The sequence below is a fragment of the Vidua macroura genome, chromosome 16, assembly GCF_024509145.1.
Source record: "Vidua macroura isolate BioBank_ID:100142 chromosome 16, ASM2450914v1, whole genome shotgun sequence".
In the NCBI taxonomy this organism is placed as follows: Eukaryota; Metazoa; Chordata; class Aves; order Passeriformes; family Viduidae; genus Vidua; species Vidua macroura.
The window spans coordinates 11,319,640-11,333,216 of NC_071586.1; the positions used below are offsets into that span (position 1 = coordinate 11,319,640).

Below are 13,577 nucleotides of genomic sequence, written 5' to 3' on the forward strand. Positions count from 1 at the left end.
CCAAATACTGGATTGTCAAATTCCTACTGAGCCCCTTTACTTAAGTGAGTTCTCTCAGACAGTATTGAAGAACTGCTATTTATTAATTTGGATACCAGCCCTTGATGCACTGTTGCAGAAATTACACTTGCAGGGCTTTTTTGTTCTAAATATTTTTATTGCTGGCTAGTTAGGCAAAGTTCATTTTTGCTACAGGAAAATGTAGCCCTCTTCAAATAACCCATCCCACAAGTGGCTCTTACAGTGCATCTGAGAAGTTCCACATTCGGAGTTATTCTAGACCAACAAGAATATATACAGAAACTTAAAAAAATAACTAAACAAAAAGACATGTCAGCCATCCTTGTCATTTTTTACATCCCAGCCTGGACATCCCACAGTTGCATTCATCAGGAAGTATGGCAGAGGTGGATGGAATGCTGCAGACTCCATGGCATCTGAATCTCCCAAGCTGTAACCTTACAGAATGATTTACTCTTCTTTTTGCAGAAGAGCTCTACAAAGGGACAATATCAATATCAATCTAAAAGTGTTCAGCACTTCACAGCCCACTCACATTTTTTAGATTTAGCTGAGATATTCAGCTATCTCTCACTGCATAATAAAATCTGCTGTCACACCAAGGTGTTTAGGGCAGTGTAAGATTCCCCTCTTCCAATACCCTGTGACATGTGTTGCCCTACTAAGATTTTAAGTCATGTATGTTTAAAGAAATTGATCTGCCAGTTACTGCTTCCTGCAGATGGCTCTCATTCCAATTCAATTTCATTCATAGAAAAGCAATTACTGATACCTTTTTAGGCATCATTGTATTAATAAATGTGGAGGAGATAAATTTTATTAAGGATCTAGTTTTATTATTTCAAAAATACTTCTTGTTATTCTAACTCTGGTTAGGAAGCCTTGACAGCTCCCTGGAGCTAATTGATTAATAATCATTGCCAATTGCATTTTAAATTTTAATTTTGGCTTTGGCTGACTGGTCTAAATGATTCCCTAGAGCTACGAAACTCCTCACCACGATGAAGAGTATTTGGGCATTGGATGAATAGTTTGAATGTATCTGAGGAAGTGAGTAGCGGTGTTAATTCTCCCAAATCTGAATTTTATGACACAGAGAAAACACAGAAACTCCCTTTAGAGCTTCTGCCATGTCAAGAACCTAGTCTGAATGGAGGAAGATGGGTGAGCACAAAATGCCTTTTCTCAAAGCCAGAAGGAGGGTTGAGGATGGGATGCCTGGGCTTGGAGCCAGGAGTGAGGCAGGGACTTTGGAGAGCCAGGGGAGAGCAGACTTCAGAAGCTGGGAGAAAAAGCTGTGCTTCACACTCCTTCAATGCAACCTCCCTACAAATGAAATATTCCCAAAATAAAGCAAATAACCCCTGCCATCTGCTTTTAGTTAAAAAATATCAAGAGGTAGTTGCAATACTTGTATGTGAAATGGATTCTTTTAATTATTCTGGTTTTATTTGACCTGAACACTGCCAAATTCTCCCCAAAGACAAATGGAAAAGATCAAAGTGCTTGTGTGAGGTTTTGAGCACTTCAGTGAGGAGTGATGATGTCTCCTTACTGTCAGGATACAGTCCTGAAGCAGACTGGTCTGTTATTAAAGACTTCTGGATCTCCCTAATACATCTCACAAGGTTTCTGAAAGTAATATCAGACGAAATAATATATTAAAGCTGCTTAATTATTCAATTAGATGCAATCTCTTTTGTATAACACTATGGAAAGATGAAAGCCACATGTTAGCGATAAATATCTAATGGCTACATTTAATAAACTGTTAAGAAAATTCATTTATACTACATTTTATTTTACTGAAAATGAGTTATTAAAAAAGGAGACATTAATTTTTCTTAACCAGGTTTGGAAATCAAGATGCTATTTTACAGGAAAGAGAATCAGACAAAGAGACCTTAACTATTTTTATCCGAGTATTCATGGATTTAATACATGTAATCTAGTCTTCCCCATCTGAGGAAGCACTTTGCAGTCCAGCAGTTAACTACTGCTAGTACAACTTATATTTGTGAAAACATATATGTGAAAAATTTCAGAAGTTTTAACCATCCTATTGATAAAATTATCAGTAAATAAAAGCAAACTAAATTTTGGGAAAAAAAAAAAAAAAAAAAAAAAAAAAAAAAAATTACCAAGAATGCCCTGGAAGCCTCCTCAGGCATATAAATAATCTTAAGGGCCACCATACATACATGGCAAACTTGGGAATTTTTGTTCCTAGTTCTATCAGCAGCTATGAAGTGGAATAAAGCTGCTCTGGTCACCTGCAGCAATACCAGGAGGGACACCCCAACCATGGAAAACATGGAAAGGTTTGGAATATTCATCCATTAACCCTGCACGTCCACCAGAGACCTTCAGGACTGCCTTGAGATGCCACCACAGAACAAAATCCATGCAAACTTCACTTTCAAAAGAAGGAATTGAGACAAGTCCTGCAGGTCTGTTGGGAGCAGACATTGGTACAGGGCCAAAGAAAACAGAGGCAGTGCTCAGATGAGAAGAAAGTTAAGCCTACTTTCCCTCATCTCACTTCTCTGAGAGGAGATCTTTGGAGAGTACAGGGACTTTGGTGAGTCACAAACTTCATCACTGTTTAATTTATCACCTGAAAAATGGGGTAACATAACACTTTCTCAAAAGCTGTCATAAGGAGGGTAAATAAATCAGTGTCAAAATACTTCTCATTTATTTATCGAAACACAGTTGTGATATGCTATCAGGAGAGGTATGGTGGAAAAGCAAATTATCATAACTATGATGGGGAGAAGATAGAGACAGTATGTTTTAAAAAAACATATAAAAAGCTCTTTAAAGACAGGGCTGAGCAGTCAGGTATTTTTCAGTTGATCCAGTTGGTAAATGATAGATGTTAGATGAAAGGATTTGTGAATTCATGTTAATGATGTTATTAAATACACTATTTCCATATGAGAATGTTTGAACAAAATGCCCAAGTAAATATTTTGACAGCTTTGTTTCACACTGAAAAAATGGTAGAAGTGCAAAGAGACAGAAGGTTCCAAAGTAAATCACTCTACAGCTTTTACTGAAATATGCTTTGAGAGGTGTACTTGTGACCTTCCATAAAATTAATTTGAAGATTTAGAAATACAAATAATTTGATTTAGAGCCATAAAGCAGGATTAGAGTTCCCTATTCCATTTTTCTTCTTTTGTTAAATTTAGTGACCATTTATGGTTATGGAAATTAGGAAAGAAACCTCTTTCCTCTGCATAAACTAAATAGGACAATGAGCAGATTCTGAAAGATGGAAGAGCTACTGGCTCCAACTGAGGAAAATTTACCATGGACCTGAGCTTCCTTTTCCTTCTCCACTCAAGCCATACATTAGTGCTTAACAAAGGGGTAAGAAAGCTACTCCAAACCCATTCCCTATAGGAAGTACTTTATCCAGGATAATAGCTAAACCATAAAAGGTTTGGTTGAGGGAAGGTTGTGTTAGTCCAGCTGCTCTTCCAAAGCTCAGCTGAATGAGTTGCATCATAAGCATTTACTAATTTGGCTGGAAAATCACGCAATCATTGATGTTTCTAAAACTTACTTCTGAATGAGTTGAAAATACCACAGAAATACTTGCAACATCTCAGAACTTCCAGGTATAACTAAGCTTAGAAGTCTTAGAACTTGACATCTCAGAACCTCCCAAACACCTATTTTGTCTCTAAAATCAGAGCTGCTTATCCAACAAGCTGGATATGGCAAAATACATCTGAAAATATTTGGGAGTACCTAGGATCTTCATCATTCAATCCACGACTGCGGAGAGGACTTGCTAGAGATTATTAGAATGAAACTATTTTACACAGTAGTTCTGTCCATCTGGAGCATTTCCAGGATAGTATTACAGATACCCAGAATATATTTGCTAAGGTTTGTTTTCTTCCCAGCAATTCTTGGTAAAAATAGCTAAGATTGGCTCTGAGCCACTTAAAAGGGTTTTTTTGTTCTTTCTTTTGGTTGCTGTTTTTAGACTTGTGTAGTAAATGATATTATTATTATTTGTCAGCATTACCTTGAACTGACAAGTTTATCTTCAGCAGCAGCTCAAGAAGCCTCGGTGCCTGCTCTGGCTTAGAAGTGTTGTCACTTATAAATCAGCAACATGCAGTGCCTGAGCTCATCTGCAGAGAGCCACAATTTCTTAATTCAGGCTCATCTGAGTGTTAACCTGGTTATTCAGTTTCCAGACCCAAGTATTCCTGCACAAGCGCTGTCTTCTGTTCTGTGCCAGTGCAGGCATCTCTTCAACCATCTGCATTGCAAAATTGGATTTGAATGGAAGACTATCTTTTGGTGACCACTCTTCACACAAAGTCTGGCTCACTCACTCTGGAGAGCTGTATTATTTATAAGTGGAAAAAGACCAGAGATATAGATAAGGAACTGTAATCTGCATGATCTTACTAAATTAAGAGTAAAATATTCATGGGCTTCTTGCAAAGCAGTGAAATTGTTGTATTTGAACCATAAAAAGCAGCTAACCCAGCAAGAGGTTAATAACAGTTTAAAAGCAATTTCTGCACAATCTGACATCCTGTGGATGTCATGTGGGGGTTAGAAAAACACTGGCATGTCTCCAACACATATCTACATATCACTTGCCATCAAGACACAGAAAAGTGAATCCAGAAGTCAATGACTCTATCACAGGGAATGAAAATCATCGACTCAGGCTGCCACCAGACATCTTGATTAATCAGGCAGAAGCTGAATAGTGTTGTTGCTGAGAGTGTAATGTGACAGTCACAGAATCCTAAATGCACAGTTTGAATAATCAGAGGATAATGAGAACACTGATACCTGGAAATGGGTATCATAAAGTCAACTCTGAAACAGGAGTGAATCTGACTTGCTGCAGAGAGGCTGAAGAAGGATGAGAAACTCTGAAAAATGTATTACAGCTATCCTTCTGTGTGGTGCTGGAAGGCAGCTCCAGTAAAACCACATTTGTTTCCAGGTGCCACAATTCCAGAAGGATCACAGGCACAGGAGTTCAAAGAGGAGCAACAGAGCACATCAAGGACTGGAAGGAGCAGTAGGAGAGGAAAGATCAGGGATGTGCTGCTTCACTGGAGGGGCAGTGAGACTGACAAACCCACTCAGCCACAAGCTGGATGTAAACACCAGGATGGGAGAAATTATTTATGACCTGTGGGGCAACACCATGATTTAAAAAACCTTGCTTAATAACAGGTCCAACACAGCAAAACAATTTTTCTGCTTCATATTCCCTACCAGCAAGCTTTGCCTTCTGCAGAAGATAATGTGCTTGAGCACGATAACAGAATAGCTCTAAGCAGCACAAAATCTGTGGAGTGAATATGCCCCCTCCACCTACCCCCACCAGAATAACTGCTGGCATACCCACACCCTAAAAATAGGAAAGGTGTGGGCATTGCAACAGGGAGCTTTGTAGAGCTTGTGAGTAATGTCAGGGCTGCTAGGGAACTGCAAACAAACTGAGGTGGCTTCATCAGATGAAGTTACACAAGGGAGTGTAGGATAATGACAAGGTAACTCACTCTCAGCAAGCTGAGACTCCTTTGCCACTAACACAGACAGTGGCTGCCTGTAAAATGAGGAAGATCTCATTTTCTTAACATCAAATGGAAAACTTGCAGCTTTACAGACATGCTGCTTTAGGTCAAGGAGAGGAATCCCAGTTAGAGGCAGGTCAGGCCCTGGTAAAAATTAGAAGTCAAGCATTACAGAAACTTGGAGAAGTGCTAAAACAAATTCACTGATCTCTAGAGTATTAGGAAAAGTGCAAGCCTTTGAAATCAGATAGCAGCAAATGCCTGCCCAAGTTCATATAAAACAGAACAACCTCAAATGCAAATTTATCCTGTATCTGACTCTGGATTCATGAGGCTTCTTACAGAACTAATGAATATGACAAAATGACTAAAAGCATGCAGGAATAGATTAATTATATCCATAGTTAATGCTTGCCCCAGAACCTTTAAAAAATAACCCTGGGATTATTAAAGCAAAACTATTCCCCTCCACTATTCCCCTAATCTTTGAGGAATTGCTGCTCTTTCAAGACACCTTAAAGCCCCAATTGTTGAAGGGAATTCAGGAACACTGCTGTGTCTAATTACAACAGTTTCTTTCAAGTTCACACACTATTTTTGTTACTACCTAATTGAGATTCATTACTTGAGCAGTTCTCCAATATTTTATGAAATTCAAGATAACTGATGAGCTTAGATATATGCTGCACCTTCCCATCAGGAAGGAAACTTGATCTCAGTTTTGGACAGTGGGGGAAGGAGAAATGCCATTAAATGCTAAAGTTAGTTGCTATCCAACCCAAGGAGTCAGTCTCTGGAAGGAAATAAAAAAGATCTGTGTATGTTTAGATTTCTATTTTATCAGTTACTATATCTAAAAGCTCAAGCTGTTGATGGTGAAACATCAACATCAGTGCCAAGTTTGAAATTAATAACTATATATGCCAGGAGCAATGAAAATTACTTAAATTCAGAATCAAGTATCAAAAGCCATCACTGACCCTGGCTAAAAAAGTAAGCTGTGACAAGTAAAACGACTGTGAAACATCATGAATCAACAAAGGAAACTAAATGTGACACAAGCCCACTCCAGGTACTTTAAAATTAGAAACTGGTTTTCAACATTACTGAGCACGGCCGTGTTTGTGCAGAAGCTCCTCCAATGGAGTCACCTGCCCCAGGAGGGGTTGGATGAATGGGTTTGTGATTTCCTGAAGGACCACCATCATCTGAGCTGTTTGGCCACAAATCTCAGATGTTGCTGCCCACTTTACAGCCCAGCACCAGCCTCTCCTGGTTCCTTCAAAAATCAGAAACTTCGGAGTGAACACCAACCTACCTCTTGATTCCCTTCTCCACATGGCCTCTACTCCAGAAGGAGTAAAAACTTGATATACTTTCTACATGTTATTTCTATTTCTACATCTATATAAGATATGACATACATTTAAAAAATATCAAACTATTAAAAAAAATAAAATGCTTCCAGCAACAGCCCTTGAATTTCTGAATTTGTTGAAAGGAAGAACAACATTTCAGCTTTAAAATCTCACAGGCTTGGCACTGTTTGTAATAAAGTTTGACTGAGGACCAGGATCTGTTTCCATTGTGCAAACCCTGCAGATAAACAACTGCCCTGGGTTGTCCAGGGCTGTCAGCAGTGCTGCCACCACACTCAGCAAAAACCACCTTGGGATCTGCAGAGTCAGACAATTTCCTCACGCCATGGGAAACTCTGCCTGTCTCTCACTTTTCCCTTTCTGTAACATGCCCTTGGTTTGAATTATTCTAGAAGCATCTTTTTACTAAAGAAATCTCTGACAATCTTTGAATCCTTCCTGAATTTAAATTAGGCAATGAGAAAAATAAGACCTATATAAAGTAAAGTGGCATATACTAACAATATGGCATAAATAATTTCAAAAATAATTGTACTTCAGCACCTTATTTTTCAAATTTTAGTACATGATAAATAGTACTGCAAGGCTTAGGTAATTCACAGCACATATCTAGATGATAGTATCTATTATTTCTACTTCAGATGATATGAATCTTGTAGTTTCACATTTCTTTAGTGAGGTCTTTGCAGATCTCTGTCTATTCCTCTGATGGGTGATGGAGAAATCCATATGTGCAGATCCATATGGCAATGAACTTTCCAAGCCAAACACAAGAACAGCAGCTTCTAGGAGAGGGTGGCTTGCCAAGACAAACAAGTTCTGCCAACATTTTAACACCACAGAAGGTCAGTTAGGTTATAATTAAACCTAATTACCATTCTCCAGAATTGCAACATCTTTTCACTTGAAGTCACCTAATGCTCAGGAAAGGATGTATTTTTATTCCAGATTTTCCAAGAATCACATTAATCAGACAATCTAGTATTCCCTTTAAATCTGAATCATCACTTACCATCATAAAGAGACAAGGCACGTCATCATTAAAAGGAAGTCATTTGAGTACTTTATTTAGCCACTAATACTTCATCACTCCTGCTTTTCCCTATTCCTCTGAAGTAACAGTACAGGGTTTTTTTCTCTTCTGTTCAGTACCACTCTGGGGTTTTTCCATTATTTCACTTTTTTTTTTTTTTTTTTTCCCTTTTCAGAGTTTTATAATCTTTCTGCTTCAGCTCCCCACTTTTAATCCTCTCTCTATCTTCAGATCTTCCTGTCTGCTCCCTGGGCAAGCTGGGGATCTGACAGCAGTAACATTTCTCTGCCAACTGCTGCCTTGGAAGAGAACTGTGCTGGGAATCACCTGAATTCATCTCACCAAGCAAAAGATGAGAGAAAAATTGGTAAAGCAAAGATTTTTTTTTCTTTCCCTCTTTCCTTTTCCCACAGGCCAAGAGAAAGTGAGAGAAGGGGAAAAAACCAGGAGTCATTTGGCTGCTTTTCCTCCATCAGGAGCATAAACCTGGTCATGCTCAGCCTGGTTTTGTTCAAACGAGCAAGGAGCTGATCTGGGCTATCAAAGTCACCCAGCTCACAGGGGAAACCCTTCAGCTCCTCAGGTGCAGCAGCTGGGGGCTGCAGTTTGAGCTGGCATCAGCTGCTGTTGCATGTGGCCATGCCATCTGCATGGTGAAAAAAGCCTCTCCCAGCTAGGACGGCCTTCCAATAAAATGATAATTTGATCCCTCTGGAGACTGGAAAGCATCAAGGAGCATTTGTTTTTAGAATCAAATAACAAAGCTGGAAAACTGGAAGACCTGCTCAGCTTGTGGCACACTGTGCCAGCAGAGGGGACCCCAGCAGAGGGGGCACAGGTTGGCAGTGCTGCCAAGGGGACCCTGGGCCTCGGTTCAGCCCTTGGAATCCTGCTGCACTGCTGCAGGGCTGCACTGCTGCAGGGCTGCTCTGCTGCAGGGCTGCTCTGCTGCAGGGCTGCACTGCTGCAGGGCTGCTCTGCTGCAGGGCTGCAGGGCTGCTCTGCTGCAGGGCTGCACTGCTGCAGGGCTGCTCTGCTGCAGGGCTGCTCTGCAAGCACCAGGAAGAGCAGGATGCAGTGAGCAGCCCTGCCCTGCACACTGTGTGCCTGATTCCTGCCATCAATGCTCTCTTCATTAACTCCCCTCGACTGGCAGCACGAGGCACAGCTTTGTACAGCTGTGCTCTCCTGCTGCAAACACCCCTCAGTAAATAAAAATGACAGTTCCAGTTATCACATCGAGTTCCACCTGTCCTACAGGAGATTCACATGCCATCAGGCAGTTCAGATGTCACTTCATTTACCCACACTTCTGTCATGTAAGGCTTTTATTGTGGGTGGGGCAAAACACAAATCCACAGCACTCTTTTGTTTCCTTCCAATTATATTAATCTCTTGTATCTATAAGATTTCCTTATCCTCCCACAGATTATTCACACCTGTAGCCCTGCAAAAGCATGTAGACTGAAATACTTCACCCACTCAATATGCTGGAAAGCTTGCAATGGGTTTTCTGAATTTTTGTCTCCCTTCCCCAGCTAGTATATTACTCCTTGGATTCATTTAAATCCAGTTATTTCTTTTGCAGTCTTACTGCAAAAAGGTCTGAGGTTTAAGAGGATGAAGCTGTTTTTCTATAAGTAATAATGGTTCAAGATGGTCCAGGAACATTTGGGGCTAGAATGGTGACTATGGCTATGTTTGCTTGGCAGATCAGCATCTTATGACTACCTCTGTTAAGTCCACAAAATTCAAATTGTCTGTTGCTGAAATAATCCCTCACAATATGTTATTGCTGCACATATAACCCATAGACTCTGTATGACAAGACCAAATGACAGAGCTGGTTTTCTATTTCAGGGTAATTTGGTACAGGTTAAGTGAAACTCTAGAATCAAATTTGTTCAAATATTAGTTCAAATACAATTTCATATTCTCCCATATAACAAGGCAAAAATCCATACAGATAAGAGTGGAATAACAAGCAAAACCCTACAGCTTGTTCCTTTACTTTCCAAACCTGAAATGTATTATCTGGAAATCCACCATTTATCAGAGCACACATCCCAGAGAGCAGGCTGAGGGGATGGTTCAAAGCTAACTGTCAATCTATTTGCAGTTCAAAACAGTGGTGAACTGCTCCAGCTGTTTTCCAGATCAAAAATATTATTGTCATTTTGCTATCGCTGCATGCTGAGGGTTATGTAACAAAAATGCACATGTCCCTCTGCCTGGAATGCAATTAATTTCCTCCCTTCCCACTGTGAGTGGTGAGTAACAATTCAGACAGTCTGGATGCTTCAGTTTTGAGCACAGGCAGGGATGCAACCCTGGATTAATTCCACGTGGTAACCCACTATTTGTAACATGCCAGTCTTCTGGAGGTCGTACAGCCAGGGTATATTTTGCAGTTTGGAACAAAATAAACATTATCTTCCTGTTTGCACATGACCTCTTTACTGTCTGTGGGGTACCCTGAGCGCTTTGCTGCAGTTCTTTAGTTTAACTTTGTTTTATGCTGGAATTTTAAGTCTTCTAATAAGTGTGCTAACTGGATGAAGGGAGTGCTAATAATCTGAAATCAGCCACTACACTTGCTGTACACTTTGGTATGCAAAAATCAGTCACTGTACACTATTAACTTTAAAACAGTGGCAAAATCCCATCTTACAGCCAAACATTCTGCAGGTGGTTAAATTCAGACTCTGCAGTGCTTAACCACTCCATGGAATTTGCTTATATAAAGGAACAACTGGAAGTCCTTCGCCTAGAACAGCACACTCAAGAAACAAACCTCATTTTCTCAATGCAGTCTTTTTTGCAATGTGCCTTTCATCTCTGTAAGTGCAGCTAAGCCTGTGATATTTATATAACAACCAAAAGATCTTCAGGACAGAAGCTGGCCTTTCTATAAAATGTTTTGTACCATACTTAACTTCTCTCTGCTGTTGCTGTAAGAGAAACACAATGGGGTGATCAACTGTCCTCCAGGGTGTCAACTGAGATGAAACATTAACTTAGTACTTAACTGCAGCCATTTCCTTTAATGTGTTATTGCTTGGTACAGCTTGCTCTGGGTTACTGCTTTACAGCTTACTTCTGCAGGCAGCACCTGCAGTGGTTTTACTGTTCTTACCTGGTTAAATAGGCCAGAGCCCGCTCAGATCCCGATGGCTTTTTGGGCTCCACCTTTTTAATGGGGATTCCAGCTTCCCTCATCAGCTGTCTCTCCTTCTTCTTGCGCTCTTTTTTTAATTTTCTTTCCAGTTTCCTCTTTTCCTCTGGAGTAAGTTCTTCCTCTTCCTCTGCAATAAGCTCTTCCTCTTCTTTTGTAGCCTGAAATAATTAACATTTAAATGAAGTGTTTATCATTCTATAGGAAAGTGAACAAAATATGCATAAATGTAATTAAAGGGCAAAGGTAATATTTAAAACCAGAAGATTCAGGTTTCGTATTTTTACTGTTCACTGTACTTCCATCACCTCTGTGCCCAACTCCCAGAACTGCAAATGCTGCACTCAGGGAGATCTGTCAAACTGCCCTTTATAGATGTTGATACTGATAGATGTTGATACTGCTCTGAGAACTACGGGAACCTGAGCACCTTCCACTTATGTATTAAAAATCATTTCCAACACTTCCTGCGCTGTTTGCTCTGCCACACTCAAACCTGAGGGGGGCATGTGAACAGCAGAGGCTGTTTCACAGCGGATGGAGGGGTTTTTTGGGATGATTTTTCAGCACACACACATTTCAGTGGGAGCAGCAGGGTTTCCTGAAGGTCCTCAGTCTGTGTTTGTTGTGTAACCACACACTTCCCTGGACTGAGAAAACCTCTGTCTGCCATGCAGAGGCTTCATCTCGATTTTGCCAAGGGCAAAGATGTGACAACTTCCTCCTTCATCCAAGACCTCTTGGAGATCATTTAGCAATCTTGAGGAAACATTTGCACAATCTTCAGTATACACAGATATGTATCTCACAAACGTTGACATTCCTCTAGGTTTGCAGACAGAACAGTTAATTATTTACATCTAAAACCATATTACCATAAATACATGCATCAGTAGATCCCAAATGAAAATAAGTTTTTCACATACAGATGAAGAGCTTTAAATAGTTTATCTGACTATAAACACTGTGTTTATCCTGAAAAATCCAGTGTGAGATTATGTTGTGTATAAATAAAATGCTGCTCCATAGCAAGATGGGATTCATTCCAGGCATTCCCAGATGTCTTAGGGAGGTACTCGCCAGGTATGCTAGAGCCTGGGACACTCATGGAGGTCAACTGGGTGAGAAAGAAATGCTCTTCCTCCTCTCCCTGCTCCCCCCTCACCTGTTCAAGCAATCTGTAACTAGAACCTGAATGCACAAGATAACTGCTTTATGGCAAGATTGGTTAAAACCACTTTATAAGTTCACAAATCCTTGGTGTTGCATTAATTTGTGTCAGTCAAGGGCTTTCAAACACAAATCCAGACACAGAGCTAAATAAGGTTATTCTTGCTGACATTCAACCAAAGAATGTTAAACAAGGCAATACCTGAACACAATCTTATTTGCCAAAGACACCTGTTGGGGTTTAAACATTTGTTCAGTGTCAATTCACCTATCATCTAAGCTGACTCTGACTCATCTTTTCAACTTGGTGTTTTCACAGACCAAAGAAAGGTTAAGAAAGCAGAAATCAGAACTAATGGAAGTAGGACACTAAAGTGGAGTTGCTTTTTCTTGTTTAAAATGCTTTTTAAGTACTTTTATGGAAAAGCCAGCATTCATTGCAAACACATGCAAAAAAGCAACATATGTTGCATTAGTATAGAAGACATTTTATAGTTCATGCTGAGAACAAAATAATATTTAGGGTGAAGGTAGAATTGAATTGTTACACAGGAAACAACGTTTTCATTTGAAAAGCCACCCTGGTACTCACTAAAATAACAATCCAGCCACACAAAGCCCTAGAAAACACTGAGGGTGGTCATTTATAAAGTGTTTGTAAAAGATTACTACAGCAGCTGTCCAACAGACAACACACTACAGTTAATCTTCTTTTAAAAATAATGTAATGAATTTGTTTACTTTTCTGTGAGCCATGAAGCTTTCAAATAAAGTGACTGTGGCACATCATTAGAGCCAGTCTGATAAAGAAGCCTCTGCTTCTTCATACTTACAGTAAATGTATATCTTGGTTACTTCCCTTTCCCCCCCACCACATTCCTCACATTATCAAAAAGCTTTTTATCCTTCTCCCTGACCGCTCCATTAAAAACAAAACAAGTTGCTCCCTCTCTGTAGGTCCCAACGTAAATACCAAGCCCTAACAACGTTTGTTTCCAGCATGGATGGGCCGTGGGCTGTCTGACACAAGAGCATTGTTCTCCTGCAGGGCTGTCCTGGCAGGAAAGAGTCAGGATTTACAGCTGGAGGTACCTTCTGCTGGCCCACAGCATCATCCAGGGAAAACTGGAGACATCAGCTTCTGCCTGGGACTCCCAGCACAGGTACAGACAGAGGCCTCACAACAGCTCAAACAACTTCTCTAGTTCCAAATATACTTTTATCCATCC

At 40.1% G+C, this 13,577-nt stretch overlaps 1 protein-coding gene across 1 annotated transcript in view; it reads right to left on the bottom strand.

The window, feature by feature from the left end:
• Positions 1–13,577, bottom strand: part of C16H7orf50 (chromosome 16 C7orf50 homolog) — a 31,443-nt gene that overhangs the window by 13,889 nt on the left and 3,977 nt on the right. The window contains exon 2 of the mRNA XM_053992052.1: positions 11,140–11,339. Within this exon, the coding sequence (XP_053848027.1) occupies positions 11,140–11,339 (200 nt within the window). The remainder of the gene's footprint in view (positions 1–11,139; positions 11,340–13,577) is intronic.